This window comes from Gouania willdenowi, chromosome 20 (assembly GCF_900634775.1).
Source record: "Gouania willdenowi chromosome 20, fGouWil2.1, whole genome shotgun sequence".
Taxonomy (NCBI): domain Eukaryota; kingdom Metazoa; phylum Chordata; class Actinopteri; order Blenniiformes; family Gobiesocidae; genus Gouania; species Gouania willdenowi.
Window position 1 is genome coordinate 22,775,083 of NC_041063.1, and position 24,775 is coordinate 22,799,857.

At 39.3% G+C, this 24,775-nt stretch overlaps 1 protein-coding gene and 1 long non-coding RNA gene across 2 annotated transcripts; one reads left to right on the top strand and one right to left on the bottom strand.

Moving 5' to 3' along the window:
- Nucleotides 1-174: 174 nt before the first annotated feature.
- Nucleotides 175-22,842, bottom strand: pck2 (phosphoenolpyruvate carboxykinase 2 (mitochondrial)). Its single transcript, XM_028434810.1, has 11 exons — nucleotides 22,453-22,842; nucleotides 16,707-16,919; nucleotides 16,446-16,630; nucleotides 6,732-6,802; nucleotides 6,516-6,651; nucleotides 6,264-6,451; nucleotides 5,201-5,363; nucleotides 4,906-5,121; nucleotides 3,519-3,656; nucleotides 2,848-2,943; nucleotides 175-1,780 (listed from the first exon to the last, which is right to left on the bottom strand). The coding sequence occupies exons 1-11, from the start codon at nucleotides 22,482-22,484 to the stop codon at nucleotides 1,311-1,313; spliced, it is 1,908 nt and encodes a 635-aa protein (XP_028290611.1). The 5' UTR covers nucleotides 22,485-22,842; the 3' UTR covers nucleotides 175-1,310.
- Nucleotides 8,023-14,884, top strand: LOC114454404 (uncharacterized). The gene is made up of 3 exons (XR_003672535.1): nucleotides 8,023-8,033; nucleotides 11,287-11,289; nucleotides 14,716-14,884. It is a non-coding gene; the product is annotated as an uncharacterized LOC114454404 (long non-coding RNA).
- Nucleotides 22,843-24,775: the final 1,933 nt, after the last annotated feature.

Here is a 24,775-nt window from a genome sequence, read left to right on the forward strand (position 1 = left end):
TTTTGATTATGAGTTTTTTCTATTTTGGGAAAATATCACCCAGCCCTAGTATCCACACATTTGATTGCAGTCTTTGCAATTTACAGTTTAGCTTGAATTTCATCCATTCATACAAATTCCACACTCGCCAGGTTACGTAACTCAATGTGCACTTGAGGTCAACACAAAAACACATTGTATTATAATTTATCGTTTATTAATTGTACTTAAAATAAAAACCGTAGTATACAAAGTTTAAAAATGCCTACTAATAATCTCATTTGCATCCTTTGGTCCAACATTTCACTTTTTGAATGTAAACATCACCTAAAATCATAAGGTTTTAATCATAAACAAAGAACTGATGGCATAGTAACCCTTTAGCAAACCTGAGGCCTCCGTTTGAAGTTGTAACTAAGATCATCTGTGTGACAGATTGAAAACTTTAGAAGGTAGAAAGTTCCTCCACACTGTCGTTCAGAGGTAGCGACATGAGCTTCTCTCAAAACCTTGTTCCTCACAACCAACCAGCACCATTGGCTCAAGTATTACAAACAGTGTTAGTGTCAAGTAGAGACAAAAAAAAAAAAGAAGGTTTGCGTTGTAGTGTTTTCTTTTTTTTTGTTGGTTTTATAGACAATTTCTCTTCATCAGCTTCTTTATCTTTCCTGCAAACTCTTATTTACTTGCCAATATTGCATTTCTGGGTCTGATTTCTCCGTGCATGAAAACTCCACCACTACCAGTGACTCCAGTATTATAACACTAGTTATTTCCCAAAAAGGTAGGTCTGCTCTCAGGTTTTGGTTTTCAAACAAAAACTGCCTGGGTTTATAATGCACAAAATTCTGAAACTATAAGAGAGAATTTTCCATTTCAACAACACAGTTTTGAGTCCTCGATAGCATTAAAATTTGATGATGTTTATTTGTGTTTCATATCTGTTTTTTGGTTGCACTTAAGAGTCCAAATGCTAATGTTTGTGTCTTTTCTGCAGGACTGTCTGATTTCTCTGTGCATGAAAACTCAATCAGCACCGACCACTACCAGTGACTACAGTATTATAACACTAGCTATACCCAAAAAAATAGGTTTGCTCTAAGGTTTTGGTTTTCTTACAAACACTGCCTGGGTTTTTCATGCACAGAAGAGAAAATTTTCATTTCAACAACACATTTGTTTCTTATGTGATAAATCTGTCCTAAAGGGGTTTTTTTGGTTGTACTTAAAACTCCAACCGCTAATCTTTGTGTCTTTTCTGCATGCCTGAGTCTAATTCCTGTGTGCAGTCCCTCCCTGGTGACCCGATCCTTTTCTGTTGCTAACTGGGCTCAGTTATGGACCCTCTCCTCCAGCGCCTTAAGCTCCGCCTCCACCTGAGCAGGCAGATCAGCTCCGACCTGCTGCGTGAAATAAGCTCTCAGCTCTTTGGCCTCCTTCTGCCAGAAATGCTTGGGCACGTCGAACAGGGCGCCCATGTCCACGTCTCCTCCCAGGCCTGAGGTGTCGATACCGTCGCTTTCCGGCACCCATCCTATGATGCTCTTCTTGGCCGCCTCGTCTTCTCGTTCCCGATTGCAGCGCTTGAAGATCCACTCCAGGACGCGGGCGTTCTCTCCGAAGCCCGGCCAGAGGAAGGCCCCGGTGGAAGGGTTCTTCCTGAACCAGTTGACGTGGAAGATTCGAGGCAGCTGAGTCGGGGCTTTGCGGCTCTGCATGCTCAGCCAGTGAGCGAGGTAGTCGCCAAAGTTGTAGCCGAAGAACGGACGCATGGCGAAGGGGTCATGCATGAGAACCTTCCCTAGAAAGTTGATTATACATCAACACTTCAATCACAAACCATAAATACTAATCTTAAAGTCAGTAGAGTGAAGATGAAAAATGAAGATAGATTTATGACTCCTACACTATGGCCCTCATTTATCAACCGTTCGTACCTTCAGATCTGAGCGTACGAGGTGCGTTCGACCAAATTCACGCAAGCTTCAGTATTTATCAATTCTGCCTTGAGCGTACGTTACGATCAGATCTCATGTCAGGTCTGACCTTGTGTACGTAAATCTGAGTCTGTTGATTTGTGGTGGAGCAGCAAAATGTGACTGAGACTGAAAATAAAGTATTAAACAAGCCTCAGCTATCATTGAAGCATAAGCAGACACATTCAGAACAGATCAAAACAGATTATTAAAACATATTAAACTAAATAAAACTAATTTTCAGTTTTTTTTATTACCGATACCATTTTTTTGGTTTTCCTTTCAGGGAACACCGTATAACCCCGCTGGTAAACAGTACGGAATAAATTGGACCTCATTCATGCTCTTAAATAGTTGTAAATGGTTCCTTAAACTTTTACAAATGCGCTGCAGTAATCGGTAATGGGATACATTATAGGTCAAATTGATTGAAGGCATAATAAACACAGACAAGGGACAACATTTAGTCATTTTTAAGTCGTTTTTTAAAGCATTTCGATCATTAATTTCTTTGAAAGTAATATTTATTGCCTAAAGAGTGCGGATTGATGCTAATATAAATGTGATATGTGTGTGTGTCTCCAAGATCTCTGCTGTGACGTTGTTCTCAGCGCACACAGGGGGGCAGACTTCACCTGCACATTAGCTGATTGAATTCAGCCGCTGGATTCATCATCAACACCTAGTACTCAAATTTGCACTTGTTTTCACGCAAGGTTGATAAATGAGGGCCTATGTCTTTATCTGGTTAAAAAATGATTGTCTCCAACAGATTCTGCTATGTAACTCTTGTGCATAATTTATCCATCTTCTATATTTATCTATTAATATCTATAAAGTATGAATTAACTGACTAATCAACCTGCACTTGTTTATCAGTGCAGTGTCGTACCTTTGTGCTCAGCAGCTGCTGTGGCCTCAGACCTCATTGCAGCTCCAACAAACACACCGTGCTGCCAGTTGAAGGACTCGTAGACCAGTGGGACTCCTGCCGGGAACAAATAATGGCTCATCAGGACTACTGTGAAACTGATCATTCATACTGATTTCAGTGAAACGCATTATTCATAAAAATCAAGCCAAGTTTTAGTTCGATTAGGAAATATTCTGACTTTAATTCTAGACTACTGTCGAAAAATTACCACATACATATAAATAAATAAATATATAAATGAAACAAATCAAAATCATTTAATTCTTTCACATTAAAAATGAGCAAGTAGGTGACCTACTTCCTGCTCCCAGATAGCAATCTTTTCCTTACACTGAAGTGAGACAAGATTGCACCCCTCTGTAAATGTGTTTAGACACCCCTAAATTTCCCATTATTTTGTAGTTGAATAATGTAATAAGTAATTTCCTCTTGTGGTTCACACAACTGATGATTTGTCATTTCTCTATAACTTGAAACCTTTGAACATGACAGGCACAGTTACAAGTAGGAACGGAACATTAAACAATGCGCTAACAATTATATACAATAAATTAAATCAGTTTTAAGAAAAAACAAACAACTCAAGGTGGGAGAGGGTCAGATCAGATGCTGATTTGAGAAACTTTTACCCTCTGGTCTCCTGCCTCCAAAGATGATGGCTTCGATGGGAACCCCCTCCTCACTCTCCCACAGAGGGTCGATGATGGGGCACTGAGCCGCGGGGGCGCAGAAACGGGAGTTAGGGTGAGCACACGTTGTGGAGCTTCCTGTGGGGCAGAAAGGAATGAAGAAATACGAGCAAAACACACAATAAGGTCAAAAAATGACATTGATTTTTAATGCTACTAGATGGAAGCATAAACACTACAACATTGAAACGGTACCTAGCATCTTGAAACATGTTGTGTCCTATTTTTTTCATCATTGTTCTTTACATGAGGCAACAATAGACAAGTTGAATTGAAATGTCACGTTTTTAAGTCATTCTGCCTGAGTTTGCTTTAACCTTAGTCTAGTTATCGCCAGAGGAAAGATTATTATTATTATTATTATTATTAAAGCATGATGCAACCCATCACAGGAATGCACGTTGGTGAGTGGCCCCCAACCTCACCAACAAAAAAAAATGTAAAAAATTATAATTTTATTTAATTTTTAGAAATGTGCCGCTAATTTTATTTTGAAAAATGGTCACTTCCACGTTTGCTCTCACAACTCCTTCACTTGACTACATTTGATGACACTTAGTGTCGAATTAACCTTTGCTACCAATCAGCGTTCACGTCATGCTCTATGTTTAAAACACACCTACTTATTTCTGGGCCAATGTTACTTTATAGAGAAATAGCATTTCAATCGGACGTTTTAGTGTTTAGTTACGTATTTTTCAGTTCCTTGGATGTGAACCATCGGATGCCTTTAACTGAGCACTTCTCAAAGTGTGTGTCGCACGCCCCCCGGTGGGGAACGGAGGTACAATAGTGGGGCGTGACAATTTCATGCCAATCATGTTAAAAACCTGTCTTCATCGACAATAAAGGTCATGAACACAAAACAAAACGTCTACACACAAACAAAGTAATAATGAGAAGCGTAAAAATGTAGCATAAACTAACAAAGCATCAAATTATTAGACTGCATTAAATATGCAACCCAGAATAAAATGTAAAACGTAAAAGGTATTTCCTTTTTTGTTTTAAGATTTTTGGCACATGCTTCATTATTTCCTGTATTTTTGACTGCTGCACTTTAACATTAGTTTTTAATAGAAGTGATTACTTGTAGTTTAATTTAGTTTTTGAATTTCTGATTTATTTATGATGTTACTTGTTCGCATTTAGTTAATTTCATTCTTGCACAGATTTTCCTTTTTTACACTTTTACATTTGTTTTTTACGCAGGTAATTAGTTTCCTTTAGGTTTTGATTTATTATTAAATATGATGTTACTTGTTCTCTGTTAGTTTAATACATTTGAAAATGTGTTATTTGTCAGGACCTCTCTAACTGTGGTTACCTTGCTTCCAGGGGTTCCCGTGCCAGTCCGTCAGTGTGACCCCAGCAGGAGGCGGGCTCAGCCCTTCCCACCACACTCCTCCATCGCTGGTCTCGCCCACGTTGGTGAACACAGTGTTTTTGGAGATGGTTGCCATGGCGTAAGGGTTGGTTTTGTCAGACGTCCCCGGAGCGACGCCGAAGAAGCCGTTCTCTGGGTTAATGGCTCGGAGTTTTCCTGCAAAGAAAACGGTTTGTGATTTAGTAAAGTGGTAAGGGACTGCGTTGGGGTTTGTGATGCAAGTTCTTTAACTAACCTTGGCTGTCAAATTTCATCCAGGCGATGTCGTCACCCACACACTCCACTTTCCAGCCTGGTAACGACGGCTTCATCATGGCCAGGTTGGTTTTTCCACAGGCACTGGGAAAGGCTGCTGCGATGTAACGTTTCACTCCCTGAGGGTTGGTGATTCCCAGGATCTGAGAACACAATTTGGGCTTAATTTGGGCTTAATGTGGCGTGAAAAAAAAAAATTCTTCTAAATATGACGCATTAGAACTTAAATTGGGATATAGAATGGAAGACATGGAGAAAATGTACAGAAATTGTGAAAAGTCAGCAACAAAAACTGCCGATATTTGCAATAGTTGGTGATAATAAGTGGGCACAGTATTTCCTGTGCGTGTTTGTAAAGGTTTAAACCACATTTAAGGTATTGTAATAATGATTGCAAACAAACATGACACCAGGTTTGGGACAATTCCATTTTTCGGTTACAATTACATTTTCAATTTTCCATATTCAATTACAATTTAATTACCATTATGGAGAACATCATTTTTCCTGAAGCTCAATTACAATTTTACTATCTTTATGTATATATTGCTCTAAAACATCCCACATGGGACCAAAGTGCTTAACTAATGATCTCATGCAGTATGTATTTTGGTGTAGCCATCATATATGTATGCTCATAATTTATAGGCCTGTTGTAATGATTGTATGTGCTTTTGTGTTTGTATGTTATAGTTTTAGCATCTTTACATTTACATTATAGAGCATTGATTATATTGTCTTACGTAAAAGCCCAAATAGGGACAAGAGATGGAATTTAGCAATAGCTATAAACTCTTTGTGCAAAACATCAGAACAGTATTGTTACTCTTTGTATTCTTTGCATGTACTGTTACTATAATAAATAAATTCTATTATATCCTAACTTTAACCCTTCCCACCTGTATGGGTATGAAGATTCACTCACAGGTGGTAGGAAAACTTGATATGAAACATATTTTAACTACATGAGTGTAAGCCATAGAACTGTAACATGGTTCCCCAGTTTTATGCCAACCAGTTTGAATGAGCTGCCCCAGTCTTACCAGCATGTGCTCGGCTAACCAGCCCTCATCCTTGGCGATACGAGAAGCGATGCGGAGAGCGAAGCACTTCTTGCCCAGGAGAGAGTTTCCTCCGTAGCCGCTGCCGAAGGACAGGATCTGCCTGGTGTCAGGTAGGTGGGAAACCAGAACCTTCTCTGGGTTACAGGGCCAGTTGCTGACCAATGGAGCTGCAAGACAAACAAATAATATTATATAAAGATTCAGCCTTCAAAAGAGTCCTGGGTTCTGTACCTTTAAGTGGAAAAGGGCGTCCTAAGGTGTGCTGACAGCGGACAAACTCCACCCCTTCAGCCAGTTTGTTAAGAACAGGCGTTCCCATCCGTGTCATGATTCCCATACTTGCTACCACGTACGGTGAGTCCGTTACCTTCAAAAACAAAACACAAACAACTCCAATAAACTACCACCGAAAAATTACTTTATTAATGTTAGAAAACAAAACAGTACCTGGACACCGTATTTAGTCAGAGTTGAACCTACGGGGCCCATACTGAAGGGAATCACATACATGGTCCGACCTGTAGAAGAGACAGAACAAGTCCCGTTAGAGAACTTCAAATTACACCCTGAAGTTTTTAAGGTCAGTGGTTCTCAAACAGAGGTACATGTACCCTTTGGCATATGTGAGCAGAGTACAGGCGGAACTTGGAAACACTTATTACTTGATATATGGTGAAAAGTAGAGATGCAACAATGCTGGTATCAGTCCGATACTGCACCAATGTACTCGCACTCGTTAAATTTCACCGATGCATGGAACCGATACCCACCAATGGCTTTTAAAGGTTGTTGTATTTTTTGGGCTTGGCCACCAGGGAGAGCTATTTTTACAGAAAATATTTTTCAATAGTCAGTTTTATTGTTCTGTCAAACTGCCTGTGAGCTGCCTTTCACCCTCCTGCTAAGCAGGGGAGGGGCCTTGTGGAAGCCCCTCCCACATGTGAGTGTGCACACCTGATTCTTTTTAAGCACAAACCAGCCACTGTGGGAGCATGGAGGCAATGGCAATGCATGCCTCAGAGAAGAAAGTTCTGTTTCCTCAGCTGGGACAAAACTTTGTGCAAAAACTCTTATTATGAATGGATGGGCAGCTGGTAAGCACCTACATAACCACAAGCATAAAAAACTTCTGTTAGGTGGACAATTCATTTAAAATGGACAGGAAACGGATTGACATTGTTTGGATTGAAAAATTAAGTTGAATGCATTTTTTTCTTCTTAATTTATTTATAAAGTTTAGCAATTTATTTACTGTTTACTGGCAAATGCAAGGATTATTATTGAGTTTGATGCTTGTTTAATTTAATGGGTTATCATGTTTATTTCCAGTGCCATGTTAACTGCAGAGATAAAAGTACTAAGTTAACTTACTACTAACAATCTGATTTTGTTAAAGAATTTAGTTAAAAAGGGTGAAAAGCTAAATTTGATTTCAACCAACAAATGGTTGTCTAATTGGTTTTGTACTGTTTATTTTCTTTTTGAGGTTTTTCACCTGAACTGATGTTCCGACCCACAAAAATTACGAAATAAAAAGAAAAAGGAAAAGTAATTGAAGGTCTGGTTCATTGAGTGAAGTCCAGGAATCCCCATCCAATAAAGAGCAGTTCCCTCAAGTCAGGAACAGCACAAAATTTGAGATTGACTTGACAGTGAAAAACCAGTAAATACTGGATAAGAACCAGAATAAGTTGTGGTGAATCTGCAAGGTCCAGAGGGAAGAAAACTTCAAGTACTGGCCTGAGAGCAGTGAGACCTAAAATGGCAGCCTCTATAAATTTGCAGCAACTAAAAGCCAGCCGAACATCTGCAAAACGTCAATTCTCCCGATTGGCAAATAATATGACCAGAATGCACACTTTGATGTCCGAGGAGGAGCTCAAAGACAGTTTCACAAAACTCACACTAGAGACAAACAAAGTCATTGAAGCTAATGATGATGTCGAAGCCCAGTACATGGCAGAAAATGAATCTGAGCGGAACGAAGAAGCGCTAGACGAGGCGCAAAAAGCCGACTTAGAGAAAACTGCAACTGAGTGTGAAAAGAAACTAAAAGAGCTGAAAGACTTAATTCAGAGTACATTGTGGGCCAACTATGGAGAAGATGAGCTGACGCTGGCAGTGCAGACAGCAGAGACCGAGGCAGAACGTGTGATGACCATTGAACCCAGTGAAGACAAAGAAGCCTTTGATTTCATGGTTGAGCATCTCAAGAGCATGGTGGAGACTGCAAAGAAGTCACAAATAAAGTGGAAATGCTGGGCGCCCCCTGCAGAGCATAAGGAGTTTCATGGTCGAATCAGAGAACTTGAGGTTATCCTCCCCAAGCTCACATCAAGGAAGGCAGACTTCATTCGAGCAAAGGCCAGAAAAGAGTCATCAAGATTGATGGATGCATCTTTGGTCAACTACTCAACCCCAATCATCAGACTAAAACCAGCATCCCTGCCCAAATTTACTGGAGTTAGACGTGAGTTCTATCGCTGGAGGAGGGACTGGGAGTCACTCCAAGCTCAAGGTGAACCATCGGGGTCAAGAGAAATAAAGAAATTCCAGCTCATCGACAGCATTGATGAAAAAGTTATAAAAGATCTTCGCCTCTCAAGTCACAACACCGCAGATGACATATTTTGTGTCATGGAAAACCGTTTTGGTAATAAAACAAGTATTGCTATTGAGATTGTGGAAGAAATCCAAAGTACCCCTGTTATTAGATCTCATCAACCAAAGAAAATAATTGAGCTCATACAGACAGTTGAGAAAGCCCTCTCAGACCTGAGTGACCTTGATGAAGTTGGTGCAATAAAAAATCCACTTGTCATCAGGTCTATTGAAAGTAAGCTCCCTGATGTGCTAAAGAAGGAGTGGCTTCTTCATGCAGCAGAAAAAGGCAATGCCCTAACTCAAGCACGAAGGTTTGACTATCTCCTCACTTTCCTTAAGAGCCAGGAAGTCATTTATGAACAGCTGGATCAGTTAAGTGACGAGCTACCCAAGTCTAGGCCCGAACAAAGACAAGCCCGAACCAGGGCCTCAAACCAAGCCAGCAGCCAATCATTGGGATGTGTGGTCTGTGGAGAAGGAGGGCATAGAAGAAAGCTCTACTTCTGCAGAAAATTCCGCATGCTAAAGCTGTCTGAAAAGAAGGATGCAGTGAGAAAGCTCGGAGGATGCAAAAGATGCCTTGAAGTTCATTCAGATTGTGATGGCTGTTCCAAGACTGAGTTCATCTGCAAAGATCCAAGCTGCAAGGGAAGTTCTGGGCATCACATCTATCTATGTCCAAATCGGGAGAAGGCTAAACATGGAACAGTGGGAGGAGGCAACAACCGGAAGAGTTATACAGAAGCTCAAGAAGAATTTGTTCAAAAACTTCCTCCTGAACTTGCCCAACAGTGTCGACACGTCTTTTCTAACACTGCATCAAGAAATGTACAGATCTCCAGTCGACGAAATCTCCTGGAAGAATACGGTATAGCAGAATGGCCAGTAATCATGATGCTGCTTGAGGTCACTGCAAATGCAGGTCAAAAGGTTGGAACCCTAATTGACCTTGCGTCAGACACCAACTACATCACACACAAAGCGGCAAAGCGCTTAAAGTTGAGAAGCGAAGCCATTACTCTTGTTGTCCATGGAGTTGGAGGTATGGAGGTCACAGTAAAAACAATGCGATACCTCCTAAAGATCCGTGTCCATAATGACAAATCGACCTATAACTCCCACCAGCTAGTCTGCTATGGACTTGATGATATCGCAGACATCCACCATCCTGTCACAGCCAAGCAACTCCAGAAGTTTTTCCCAGATATCCCCCTCTTTGAATTACAAAGACCAAAAGAAGTAGACCTTCTAATTAGTCACAAGGAAGGTAGACTGGCTCCTCAGAGGGTGAGCATGGTGGGAGACCTTGTGCTATGGGACGGCCCACTTGGGAAAACAGTTGCTGGCAGCCATCCTGAGCTTTCTGAACAAACCACCATTTCAGCTCATGCATCGCAAACCCACTTTGCAAGATCAATGAGGACAGCAGCTGTAAACTACAAAGAACTTACCCACTCCTCACCTACTATCAAGCACTCATACGCTACAACCACTGCTCAAGACTTCCTTAACTGGTGGAAGTGGGATAGTATCGGCGCTGCCTGCAATCCAAAATGTGGCGGTTGTCGGTGTGGAAACTGCCAACCTGGTGGTAAGGACATGACCCTAGCAGAAGAGCGGGAATTGGAGGTCGTAAAGAGTGGTTTGACCTATATCAGTGCTGATGAACACAGTGAAAATCCCCATTGGCATGCAAGCTATCCATGGCTCGATGATCCATCCACTCTGCCAAACAATAGAAGAGGAGTGGAGGCAACCTTCCTCAGAACAGAAAGAAAGCTTGCCAAAGAACCACTGTGGAAGGCAGCTTATACTGTTCAAATACATGAAATGGTTGACCGTCATGCAGCAAAGAAACTGTCCAGAGAAGAGCTACTTACTTGGACTGGACCTCTTTGGTACATAAGCCACCTCATCGCTCCCAACCCACACTCTGTTACAACTCCGGTCAGACTTGTCTGGAATAGCAGTCAGAAATACCAAGGTCAGAGTCTTAATGATCATCTGCTAAAAGGTCCAGATGTCCTGAACCTAATCAGAGTAGTCCTCCTAAAGTTTCGCCAAGGCTCCTACGCTGCCCTAGGAGACATCAGTAAAATGTACAACTCTGTATGGCTTGAGGAGAAAGAAGTCCATTTGCACAGATTCCTATGGCGTGACTCGGAGGATGAAGAGTTGGAGGAGTTTGCTATTACCAGAGTCAACATCGGAGATAAGCCAGCAGGTTGTATAGCCCAACTTGCCATGAGAGAAACTGCAAACCTACCTCAGTTCAGCCACCTGCTAGATGAGAGGAAAGTATTACAAGAACACAGCTATGTGGATGACATTTTGACATCCCACAATGATCTGGAGAAGCTCAAGACCATCACACAAAATGTGGAGCTGATTCTGAAAGCTGGTGGGTTCACCCTAAAACCCTGGGTCTTCTCAAGCCAAAGTAAAGGGGAAAGTAGAAAAGTTTTGCCAAAAATAGTTGTCCTGCCAAATCAGCTGAAGGACGAGGATAATAAAGCACTTGGTCTGGGCTACACAGTGGGTGAAGACAAGCTACATGTCATGGTGAAAATCAACTTCTCAAAGCGGAAGAAGAAAATGAGACTTGGGCAAGACCTTTTGCTGAAGGAAGTAAGAGATCAGACACCAGACCCACTGAACAGGCGGGAACTGCTCAGCCAAGTTGCTGGACTTTATGATCCAATTGGCTTAATGACACCTGCAAAGCAAAAGGGAGCAATTTTGGTCAGAAGGGCTTTTCAGGAGGCAAAGCCAAAGAACTGCTTTGCCAAAGACACTTGGGACCTCCCCCTGTCAGAAGAGCTCCGCAGAGGCGCTATCAATTTGTTTGAAGAATATGTCCAATTAGGACAAATCAAGTTCACCAGAGCCCTGACACCACTTGGGGCCATAACTGAGCCGTTTGCAGTAACCTTCTCAGACGGCAGTGAGTCTTCCTATGGTGCTGTCTTATATCTTCGATGGGGTTGCAATGGAAGCATCACAGTTAGACTCGTGGAGTCAAAAGCAAAATTGACGCCTCTCAACCAGAAGGGAGACACTGTCAAGGCAGAATTGTGTGGTGCTGTCTTCGCCAGCCGCCTGAAAAAGTACTTCGAACAACACTCGCAGATCAAAGTCAAACAGTGGTACCATTTTGTGGACAGCCAAACAGTCCTTTGTGCTATTCAACGCGAAAGTTATGGTTTTCAAACATTCTTTGCAAACAGGATCGGAGAGATCCAGAGTAGCACGAAAGTACAGGACTGGTGGTGGATCCCTGGACAAGCCAACATAGCTGACATCATCACTCGAGGGGCAGAGCCAAAAGAGTTGGCCGAGGATTCAGAGTGGCAGAAAGGGCCAAAGTTCCTGAGTCTCCCTGAAAATGAGTGGCCAATTATGTCGGCAAAAGATGTGTCTGTAGCTGTCAGAGAAGGTGTTAATCAAATACAGAAAAAGTCATTTGTGGCAGTACTGACCAGAGCTCAAGCAAAGGCAATCCCACCAAAGAAAAGTCACCGGCCACCTGCTGGGGTAGCGGTGCAGAACTTACTGAATGAAAGACGATTCAGTGTCCTGTCACGTCTTCTAAAGACTGTTGCCTTGGTCTGGAGAGCAGCCAAAAAGTTTGCAGGCTCCAGCCAAATCCTAAAAACACCAAAGTGGGAGGCCATCCCGGAGGATGGAGTTATCACTGCCACAGAAAGGCAAGATGCGTTAAGAGACATTTTCCTTGCAACACAGCATGGGGTGATCTTCCCTGCCACCACAACTGACCGCTTGGTAGTTTACAGAGAGCCAGAAACTGGGTTGCTAACCTGCGGTGGAAGAATTCAAGCCTTTAAAGAAGATGGTGTCACAGTCCCACTCTTACCACCGGATGCATGGATCTCAACATTACTGGCACGGGAGGCTCATAGCAAAGGTCACGAGGGTATAGCTGCAACTCTACTGCAGATGAGGAAGACAGCCTGGGTCGTTCAAGGGCGGAGAGTAGCCAAAAAAGTTGTTGAAGGCTGTGTATCTTGCAGAAAGTATAAAGTAAAAAGATGTCGACAAGTAATGGGTCACTTACCACATGAAAGATCCAGTCCCACCGCTCCCTTCGAGTTCACTGCAGTTGATCTCTTTGGGCCTTACTTGGTCAAAGACGATGTCAGGAAACGAGTTACACTGAAAGTATGGGGTGTTGTTTTCAGCTGTATGGCCAGCAGAGCTATCCACACAGACCTGGTGAGCAATATGTCAACAGGGAGTTTCCTGATGGCATACCAGAGGTTTACCGCAATTAGAGGGCACCCAAGAAAGATCTGGTCTGATGCTGGGACAAATTTTGTCGGCGCAAAGCCTATTCTAAATGAACTTTACCAGTTTCTAAACCAAGAAAAAGCTGCTCTCGAAGAGACAGCTGCGAAAAATAGCACCATCTGGGAGTGGCAGATCCAGCCGGCAGATTCTCCTCACCGCAATGGGGCAGCTGAAGCGGCTGTCCGTGTTGTCAAAAAGGCACTCCAAAGCTTAGACAAAGAGAATGGACTCACTTTCAGTGAATTTCAAACTGCCTTACAGCTTGCCGCCAACCTCGCCAATGAACGTCCAATTGATGCCAGGGTGCAGAGCCGTGAAGAGGTAGTACAATACGTGACTCCTAACATGCTACTCTTGGGTCGTGCCTCCCCAGGAGGCGATATCCAAACCTTTGATTTTACAAATTATTCTTACAAAAGATTAAGAGAGATGCAGTGCCAAGTCAACAAGTTCTGGAGGTCATGGAGTCAGCTGGCGGGCCCTAATCTGTTTGTGAGAAGCAAGTGGCATACCTTGCACAGGAACATTGCTGTTGGTGATATTGTGTGGATCTGTGATCAGAATGCCATGAGGGGCCAATTCAAACTTGGACGGGTGGAGAAAGTCAACCCTGATCAAAAAGGCATCGTCCGAGATGTACATGTGAAGGTGGTTCAAAGCTCCTGCGTCCCGACAACCCGACCTTCCATGGCCCGCAAACCAGTGGTCCAAAGCGGACCGAGCATCCAATCTACAATTCTACATAGAGATGTCCGGCGGCTGGTGGTTCTTCTACCAATCGAGGAACAAGATGAAGACAACGGGGAGCATCACAAAGGACTTTAATGGGCAGGTTGCAGTTGTCGATTCGTGCGGTCTTCCCAGCAGTTCCTGCATGAAGACCGAGTGGGAGGTGTTCTGTCAAACTGCCTGTGAGCTGCCTTTCACCCTCCTGCTAAGCAGGGGAGGGGCCTTGTGGAAGCCCCTCCCACATGTGAGTGTGCACACCTGATTCTTTTTAAGCACAAACCAGCCACTGTGGGAGCATGGAGGCAATGGCAATGCATGCCTCAGAGAAGAAAGTTCTGTTTCCTCAGCTGGGACAAAACTTTGTGCAAAAACTCTTATTATGAATGGATGGGCAGCTGGTAAGCACCTACATAACCACAAGCATAAAAAACTTCTGTTAGGTGGACAATTCATTTAAAATGGACAGGAAACGGATTGACATTGTTTGGATTGAAAAATTAAGTTGAATGCATTTTTTTCTTCTTAATTTATTTATAAAGTTTAGCAATTTATTTACTGTTTACTGGCAAATGCAAGGATTATTATTGAGTTTGATGCTTGTTTAATTTAATGGGTTATCATGTTTATTTCCAGTGCCATGTTAACTGCAGAGATAAAAGTACTAAGTTAACTTACTACTAACAATCTGATTTTGTTAAAGAATTTAGTTAAAAAGGGTGAAAAGCTAAATTTGATTTCAACCAACAAATGGTTGTCTAATTGGTTTTGTACTGTTTATTTTCTTTTTGAGGTTTTTCACCTGAACTGATGTTCCGACCCACAAAAATTACGAAATAAAAAGAAAAAGGAAAAGTAATTGAAGGTCTGGTTCATTGAGTGAAGTCCAGGAATCCCCATCCAATAAAGAGCAGTTCCCTCAAGTCAGGAACAGCACAAAATTTGAGATTGACTTGACATTTATAGTAAATTCTGATTACTGATAGTCTTTAAAATTTTGTCTATTCTTTGTTTTTTGATTGAAATGTCACGTTTTTTAAGTCATTCTTTCAGTTTAACTTTAGTCTCTAGTTAACGTAGGTGGGAAAGATTATTAACATTAAAGCATAACGTAACCAATCACAAGTAAAAAAATTAAGTTTAAAAATAAAAAAGTTTTTTTTTAAATTTTTTTGAACGTGCCGGTAACTTTATTTTGAAAAATGGTATAATTTCAACCAATCAGTGTTCACGCCATATTTTAAGGATCAACATTTTAGACATTTAAAAACATTTTAATGACAATTAATTTAAATAGTTTTAACAAAGTCAAACTCCGAAAGAGCCCAAAATGTCAGAAAAGCATGAATGACTTCTGACCTTATGTTTTTTTTTTTTTTTTTTTTTTTTTTTTTACTGATTCAGCAGTTGGAGAATACAATACATAAATAATATCCTGGAGGTGTGCAGATGTCTCTCTGCACATACAAATGGAAGGAGAGACTTGTTTCAAGACCTTCCACGTATCATAACGACACACCTTTAGTTTCAGGTGTCGTGTAGAAAAACGCAAGACTACGCCCCTACAGGAATTTATTTTAAATCTGCTGGAGGCGATAGTTCTGTATCAAATAAAGGTGTAGCGTCGGCTTCATATATCAATAATCTGAAAATAACAAGAACAAAAATGGATTTGCTGTCCTCGTCTGGTGAAGAAACAAGAAATCACAGTAAGAATGAGGTTAAAACACTTCTATGCATCCGTTTACGGGACTCCACATCCTACAATGCATTGCACAAAACTTTTCCGACAATGTCAAAAGAGTAAAATGAGTGTTTACAGTGAAGGTGGAACTTTTAAAAATGGAACTACTTTACCTATTTAGAACCTGTATTCCACCATCTTGAAATCACGTGACTTAAGACATCACATAGCCCCATTTGCCTGTTCAGGTCGCAACTGTTGTCACAACTGTTTTTATCCTTTTTCGGTAAAAAAAGAGGTTTATATCAGCATCTTTAACTTTTCCTGATTATTTAAAGCAACCAAAAGCAGCACAAGTTGACATTTTGACTGAAAAAAGTTGCTCAATGATCCAAAAATCAGGCTGAATGTTTCCCTCCAATAGAAAACAATGGGATGTTTCCAGGCAGTGGGGCCGTGTGACATCATCAATCATGTGATTAAAAGATGGTGGAACACAGGTTCTAAAACTGTAAAGTAGTCCCATTTTTAAAAGTGAATAAAATTAATAATATGGTGCATAATAATGGGTTTTGTTAGCCATAGATCTTCTAATAAGTGCATTTCAAAGGTTTTGGGCCACATTTGTAAAGAAAAAATAATAATAAAATACAGTGGAGGATCCCTTTAAGACACCAGGCTGATGCAGAAATAACATTAATGTGACAAAATGTCAACTTTTATGTTGAATTTGCAGAGCTTATAAATAACAGGGGCAACTGATCGAGATTTGAATAATAAGTGATGCACATTTAGGGACAGACTTTGTCCCGGTTTTATATTTCTGTTGGTTAACAGACCTGACATGGACCCGGGGAAGCGGTCCGCTCGTGCTTTCTCCCAGTCTGATTTGCTCATCCACTTCCCCAGCTGGCTCTCTGCTCCACCAGCAGGGATGGGGATGGTGTCTCTCTGGTTCTCGGTCACGATCACCGTCTTGCTCTCCACCCGAGCCACATCCTTTGGGTCTGTACGAGCCAACCAGCTGCCAAACGCATAAAATGTCTCAGATCACACACACACACACACACACACACACACGCTGTTCTGACTTTACTCACCAGTTTTCATATTTAGGGAGTCTTTTAACCATTCCATCCCTCTCCAGACCTGCCAGGATGTTGGCATTTTCCACCGCCGTTCCCGTCACTACGTGCACATTGCTTGGTTTGCATTCAATCACTGCGCTTTTCACAAAATCAGCCACAGCCGTGGGCAGCGAGGGGATGGAGGTGAGGGATCGAACGCCGACACTAGGCCCAACACCACCCGGCCTGAAAGAGGCGGATTTAAACAAACCGTGACTCAAAGTGTCCCAAACTCCACATCTGAGATCATACAACATGTTACAACAATAGGTAAAGTCCTGAAAGTTTATTCCAACAATCAGAACAAAGTACAGCTTTGATATTCAACTGGTGGCCAGCAGCTCACATACTTTAACTGAGGTGTGGCACCATTCATGACATGCCAACATGCAAGATGCAAAACACAAAGTGGTCAATATTTGAAATGTAATACTTTTCTTTATTTTTTACTTTGGTTTGATGGCTTTGATTTAAGATAACTTGAGTTAGAAATGGCTGCATTAAATAAACTTAATCTGGAGGGAAACCTAAAGTTGTCTAAGACAGGGTTTTTCTACTTTTTTTTAACCAAGGTAATTTTTTTCGTTAAAAAAAACAAAAAAAACAACAACTTTGTAGCCTATATTAGCAATATACAGTCATTCTAATGAAAGTGTCTTGAATAGGAAACAAATACATACAAAGAAAAAAATTCATATTTCTGCTTTTCAATAAAAACGTAGCAATTAACAATCTGCACAAGTGTTTTTAATAGGAATCAAATGACCAACAGCAAAAAAAAATGTTTTTTTATTTATATATATATATATATATTTATATATATATATATAGCCATCAGAAGATGGATGGATGGTCAAAGACATCATTCGATGAGTTTTACTTTGAAGTTTGAAACTGTCAGCTGTTCATGTAGCTGATATTTGTGCATAAATATCTGTGCTTTTATTTTCTTTACACACTTGATTTAACGCTGGGATACATAAAAAAAAGTCATGTGTGTCACATACTGTAGCGTGGTGTGTGGGTTAGCAGGGAGAGGGAGTGGGGGGGTGGGGTGGGACACCTCTGTCAGGTTTGATAAGTTTAGGTGTGGTGACTTAACTAATTCAGCCTGTTCAGGAAGCGCGCACACACACACACACACACACACGTGACAGCACAGCTTTGTAGATAAACTGATTGACCTCTGTTGCACAAAGAGGGTCTGTGTAGGGTGTGTGTAGTTTTCTGTTTGAATGTGTGCATTTTTGTCTCACAACAATACATCATAGAAAGGACGTGCTTAGTTTTTTATCTCCTATGTGCAGGAAATCATGATAAAGAAGCTTCTTTAGTGAGAATGTGTGTCCTCAGCCCAAAGCCACTCAGTGTCGTCCTTAATGAATCGTGTCCAACTAAAAGCTCGTCATGAGACACTGGTAACAATGCTGTAATCAGTGAGCTGCTGCTCTCCATCATCACCCTATTATTATAGGGATCAGCAAAGAAGAGGAGCTGGATTAAATTACATGAAATGCTGAACTGTTGCGTTCTTTTCCTCATTCGCAGGAATCCAACTATAGCTCATTCTTTGAAAACCCAGTCAGTTGCCAACGAGAGAACATGCAAACTGCACAGGGACAGACCAGAGTCCACAAATGAACAACTACTAGATGAATAAATAATCAAATGCATTTAATGTTGAATATTGATTATTTTAACATTAATGTAAATCTTTATTTTCGGAAGCCAGAATATCCATATTTAATAAAAAAAAAAAAAAATATATATATATATATATATATATATATATATATTCTATTTTTTTTTTCAAAATGACTTCAACCTGAAATACACAAAGACAATGAATATTAATTAAAAAAAATATACAAATTTACACAAAATGTGGAATATTTCCATTAAATTTCCATGTTAAGCTCAGAAGTTTTAAGTACATTAAAAAATATACACTTTTAATTTTTGAAAAATTCCCCATTAACTCTCATTTGAAGTTTTCTTTTTTGAAAATTCCCAGAATTTTGCAACCTTAGTTGAAATGCTACGTTTTGGATTATTTCTAATGGATGCTTATATATGTTTGGATATGATAGTCATTTAAAATTATTTCCAACCAATATTTCCAATGAAAGGTTTATGTTTTTGAATATTCCTGAGCTTAAGTTCCCATGGAAATTTTGTGGAAATTATCCTCCCTGTTGCAACCCTAATTCTGAATTTGACTATTATCATAATGATTATTACTACTATTATCCCAGGCATTTGGATTGATAGAAAAATGACAATTAAAACCTGTTCTGTTAACGTTTGATGTGAGGATAAAGGACAAAAGATCCTGTAAAAACCATAAGATGTAAAACAGATGCTTTTTTTAAACCCTTGAACAAACAGACCACACATGTCCATACATGTGTTTGTCTGATGCCTTCAGCCTCGTCACACTCACTGCGGATAACCTGGATAAAATATCACCTCTAACATCTGTCTGTCTGTCCGTCTACAGCTCGTTTAACAACACGCCTCTAAGTGAACCGACCAATCATGGAGCTCAGCAATCAGACTCCCACAGACCTGAGGGTCTGTAGTAAAGGTCAGAGTCTGATCATGCAATCAGTCAGGGAACGTGCACATGTGTACATGCATTAATGCATTAACCCAAACATGGGCAACTGGCAGCCTATGACACAAAAGACTATAAAATATACACAAAGTGGCCCATAAATAACAGAAAATACAGCAAACTGGGCAAAAATGAAAAACAAAAAGACAACAGAAATACACAAAATGATTCCAAAAAACATACAGAAAAAACTAAGATATTGATGATGATGACAAAAAAGTACACAAAAAGACAACAAATACACACATAAATAACAGAAAATAAACAAAAATGACCCCAATAACACAAAACAGCAAAAAAAACACAAAAAGACTCCAAAAAACATACAGAAAAAAAAAAATAAAAATAGATGACAATGGCAACCAAAATTCACAAAATTACCCCAAAAACACAAAATGGCAAAAAATAAAAAATTACTCCAAAAAACACAGAAAAAACAAAAAAAATACTTGAAAATGACAACAAAAATACACAAAAAGACAACAGAAATGCACATAACAGAAAATAAACAAAAATGACAACAAAAATACATAAAATAACTCTAAAAAACACACAGAAAAAACAAAAAAATAGATAAAAATGACAACAAAAATACACAAAAGAACAACTGAAACACACATAAATTACAGAAAACATAAAAAAATTACAATAGAAATAGACATACATTACTCCAAAACACACAAAGTAAATCAAACAAAGATAACAAATAACAGAAAAATAAACAAAACGTCAACAGAAACACACAAAACCCTTTTTTCTTCCCTGTATTAATGCACAGATTGGTCATTGCTCTAAATGCTGACATTAATGTTGATAAAGTGGCCCTCGGATCAGGCAATCAGTTTTATGGCTCCCGCTGTGATAAAAGTTGCCCTTTTCTGCAGCCATACTGGAGAACACACACACACACACACACACACACACACACACAAACATAATGCACATGAAATCTCACATGATGCAAAATAAAAGCACATCTCACTGTAACTCCTGATTTCTGTCACGTCTTCCAAACGTCTGCAGGGGGGAAATCAATCAAAATCATTGTAACAATGTCCCTTAATTTTCACAACTGTTTATTGTCCACACACGGAATAGTGTATGTGCATGTAGTCTGCTGCAGGGGACAACTATTAGGTAAGTAAGACAAGCTTATCAATCCAGTTTGCTAAGCGAATGCATGCCATAGCAACTTCAAATACATGACAGTATGTAGTCGTAGTATGTAGTATGTAGTATGCTGCAGTCGCACCAACCAAATCTCAATAATCATTATTTGAGATTTAAGGCAGAATAGATTTAGTTTCATCCAGTTTTAACTATTAAAGTAATCCCTACTTTTTTTTTTTTTTTCAAATATGAGACTCAGTATATAGTTTGAGTTGAAGCATAACATTCAAAAGTGGTCATCTTAGTCATCAGGTGACCATTATAGATGGAGAAATCTGATGGCATCACATGTCCACGTCATGTTTTTCGCTGAACTCCCATGAACTGCACTTTTACTCCCTTTCATGTTGCTTACTCTGTGCTTTGTTTTTGGGCGTCCTTTTCCCTGCGTTGAACCTTAAATGATGACTCAGCATTGCCATTGAACTCCAATGTGCCACATCAGCATCCCAGTGTGGCAGCAAACATACAGTACATAAATATTACTACTGCACTTCTCAATGTATATCTACTTGCCTTAAGGCACTTTAAAGCGTCAAGTTCACATTCAAGACAGTTTGTGTTACATCATAAAGAAATGTGAATACTTCACCTGTAAAGCAAGTTTGAAACCAGTTTTTATTCCCGTAAAGAAAATATGAGGAACATCCCTGAAATGTAAGTCCGCTGTACACCAGTATATAAATAATGTATTTTTGTGTTGAAATGTGAAAACCAAGTTATTGGGTAGATACGGAAATAAAAAGATGCTTTTAACCATTTATTTTTCAAAGCCTTCCCATCTTAAAGTTTGGGGAAACATTTTCTTCTTATAAGTAAATAAAATCTGTGTAACAGAGTGAGTTAAAGACAGATTTAGTGATCTGACTAATGTAATTTAAAAGTGTAGCCATAGAAACACATTATTAGCGACATCTTTGGTGTTTAGATCAACAAAATGACCAAATTTGGTAAAAAAAAAAAAAAAAAAAAAAAATAGTACATCCTGTCCCAGTCAGAAAAGTTACATTTAAAGGATTCTTTGGTCTGGTTTTAAGTTGCTTTGGTCCAATTTTAATTAATACATTGTTATTGTTTTTCGTTTGTCTTTACATCTCTTGTAAAACACAGTAAATGATTTTTTTTAACAAGTTTTCCCTCTAATTATTTGACTTGTAAGTAAATGATGTAATCTCCTTTTAAGTTAAGTTAGTCAGTACATTTCTATCTTTTGTAGTCAGTTTAAGTGAAAGGTCTTCATTCTCTCAAAAGTAACACATTTTTTAAACTAAGTTTAAAACAATACATCACATTTTGTTAAAAATCAACATCCTTGATGAAAATGTGACTGATTTACAGTCAATAAAGTACCAAATTCACATAATTTTTGTTTGTTTGTTTGTTTGTGCTCGAGTCTACATCTTATTTCAATTCAGAATTAATGCATTTGTGTCTTTAAACAAAAAAAAACATGTATAATTAATTAAAATGTCAAAGAAGACACATTAAATGATCTTTTACCGTTTTACACAACTTCAATCTTTGAGTTTTAAATCTGTTTTGGCTCTGAAAAGGCTAAAAACAGAAGCAGATATTGTGAGATATTTCATTCAAACGTGACATTTGTACAATAGTTTAGTTGCAATGATGCCTGAAGTGTGTAGGAATTGGAATTGTGTTTTTTAAAAAAAGTGGCTAGTTAACTAAATTCAGGTCCTTTAAAATGAATGAATGACAAATCAAGCCTCCATCTTGGAATGTTGGTGGTAAAGGTTAAACAAAATGCATTTTAATTGCCAATATTACACACATTAAGGTAATTTTAAATTTAAATTACAATGTGGTGTGTTTAAAAATGGCTTTTAATTGATTCTGGAGCATGAAAACCTGTTAGAGCCATTAAAAGAAAAAATGTATATGGGAATAATCCACGAAAAGCAAGGAAAAACTCACCTTCGTATGATTCCCAGGAGGAGACTCGACATGGTGGAGGTTGACGGTGTAAAAGCAGCCTGACAGAAAGACGCATGTGAGTCAGAGTGCTTGGAACGGGACGCAGCTCATATCTGAGCTCTAAAAAGGACCTTGTACTTTGCTCATTCACACCGAACCAGCTTGTACCCACTCAGCGGAACTGATGGATGCTGATCAGCGCGTGGACTGAAACAGGAACACATCCACGTAGTCCCTGCGCCCGTGCGTAAAAACTCAATTCGCCTCGCGTTTTTACGCACGGCGCGCAACAGAAGAGAATGGACCAGTTTAACAACCTTTATTTCATTTTTACGCCCTGTTGGTGCACGGTTTAGAAGCTGTCAGTGCAGGATGTTTTTTAAAAAAAAGTTAGACCCGGTGGCCAACGTGAAACAATCCGGAACTAGAAGAATGGCACGGAAGTGGATCCCCTTGACGGTTTCAGGTTACAGCAGTGCAAAGAGAGAAAAACACACACTTTAAACCTGGACCAGCTTTCACTGTTCATTTAAGGAGCCAACTGTCATTGAATGGTGCAACAAGTGGTTCAAGTTACATCAGAAAAGTTATTTCTCACTCATTTGTTTCCTACTGTGTCAGTCCCAGTTGATTTTGAACCAAAACGGGGACGTTTATTAGGCCTTCAACATCAACTGGTTTACAATTGTGGCTGGTGAACCTTCAGCATGTTCAGTGATAGTGGCACAAACACACACACACACACACACACACACAGTAAATTAATGAATGGAAGCTGTCAGCCTTGATAAGTCAGCAATAAGCAATTAAACAACCAATAATTGTCAGTGTTTCCTTCATTTTTGCATCCACTCTGGCATTTATTTGTTTGATTGTTAGCACAATTACGTCAAAAGTACTCAAAAGAATTTGATTTAAAAAAAAAAAAAACCTAAGATAGACCTTATGCCATGGAAGAATCCATTCAATTTTGGAGGGGATCCAAATCAAAATAGTGATTTTGGATCTGTTTAAAAAGAATAGAAAAATCCCCATCGTTGGCAAAATTTCAAAAACTGATATCTTGGTTCATAATTGACTGATCTTTATGAAATGTAATTATCCCATGGTGTTTCATCCAGATCCAGATTGCACATTTTATAGGGATTTTTCAAAAACATGGGGGTATCATACATTTGGACCAACTATATCGTTATGAATGGGGATAGAACTTTATTCCAAGCCTTTAAAGTGTGAATGATCATGGTACCCTGATCAGGATCACTGATCCAGATAACTGCTGATATCTGGGAAAGATGAGACTTAGTGAGATTTACGCTCTCTGAGTTCTCTTGTATTACATTTGATATGTTTAAATTATTTCTCCTGCAGATAAACTACTGCTTTTCCTAGTTCCAAGTTTTTTTTATAGGCACTTTGTTGTTGTTAAGACACAGAGGCAAGCTGCAATGACCTCATGTAAAGGATTTTCAATATCCACAAATGGTGAAATAACTCAACGTTTTGGTCCAAAATAAAAAAGAAGAAGTTGCATAAAGAAAAAATATTTTATATCCCAAGAAAGAGTAATCTTTATATAAATTGAAACAGGGAACATATTTTTACTTACATTCCCACATGTAGTTATAGGCCAATGAAAATAGTAAAAAAAAAAAAAAAAAAAAAGATATTTTTTTGGATTTAAAGAGACTATCACCCAAGAACCAATGCATATATCTAACTAATCATTAGTGATTTGAACAGTCTATGTACATAGCTCAAAGCTGATCAAATTCCAGGGAGCTGAGTCATGTTTAAAGTTGTTTACTGAAGGACTAAACATGTTCCAGACCCAAACCCTGACAAACTTTTTTTCAGATTTGAGGAGCTGGCATGTCCACCAGATAGGATGTATAGTATATATTTTTATATATTCTGAGAGAGTAGGTGGAGCTGTATTACTATACCAAATTACAGTTTTCTATGTTGTGTCATTTTTGAGATATTGGAAGCTGAAAATGTAAGAAAAATAAGGACGCATGAAAATCGACATCAGTCACTAAATTGGTAATATCTCAAAAGGTGTTAATCGGATGAAACTAAAAATCTACAGTGTACCAACTGAATTATTAGGGAACAATTGGTAAAAAAAAAAAATTCTGAATTTTTTTAGACCGAAGTGTGTGGGATGTCCTAAAAATGTCTTGAAATAACATGGAATGACCCATGTTTTATCTCTCTTGCTTCCATAATGACTCCTTTGGTCATTGATTAAATCCTTTAAAAACAAATTTAGCACACAAACAGAAGAAGGGTTAATCATTTCCCACTGTAGGATGAATAC

Coding starts and splice junctions, on each gene's coding strand:
- pck2 (XM_028434810.1), bottom strand. CDS start 22,484: ATGTCGAGTCTCCTCCTGGGAATCATACGAAG. Junction 16,631..16,706: donor CTCCCTAAATATGAAAACTG/GTGAGTAAAGTC, acceptor TGCGTTTGGCAG/CTGGTTGGCTCGTACAGACC. Junction 6,452..6,515: donor ACGCCCTTTTCCACTTAAAG/GTACAGAACCCA, acceptor TTTGTCTTGCAG/CTCCATTGGTCAGCAACTGG.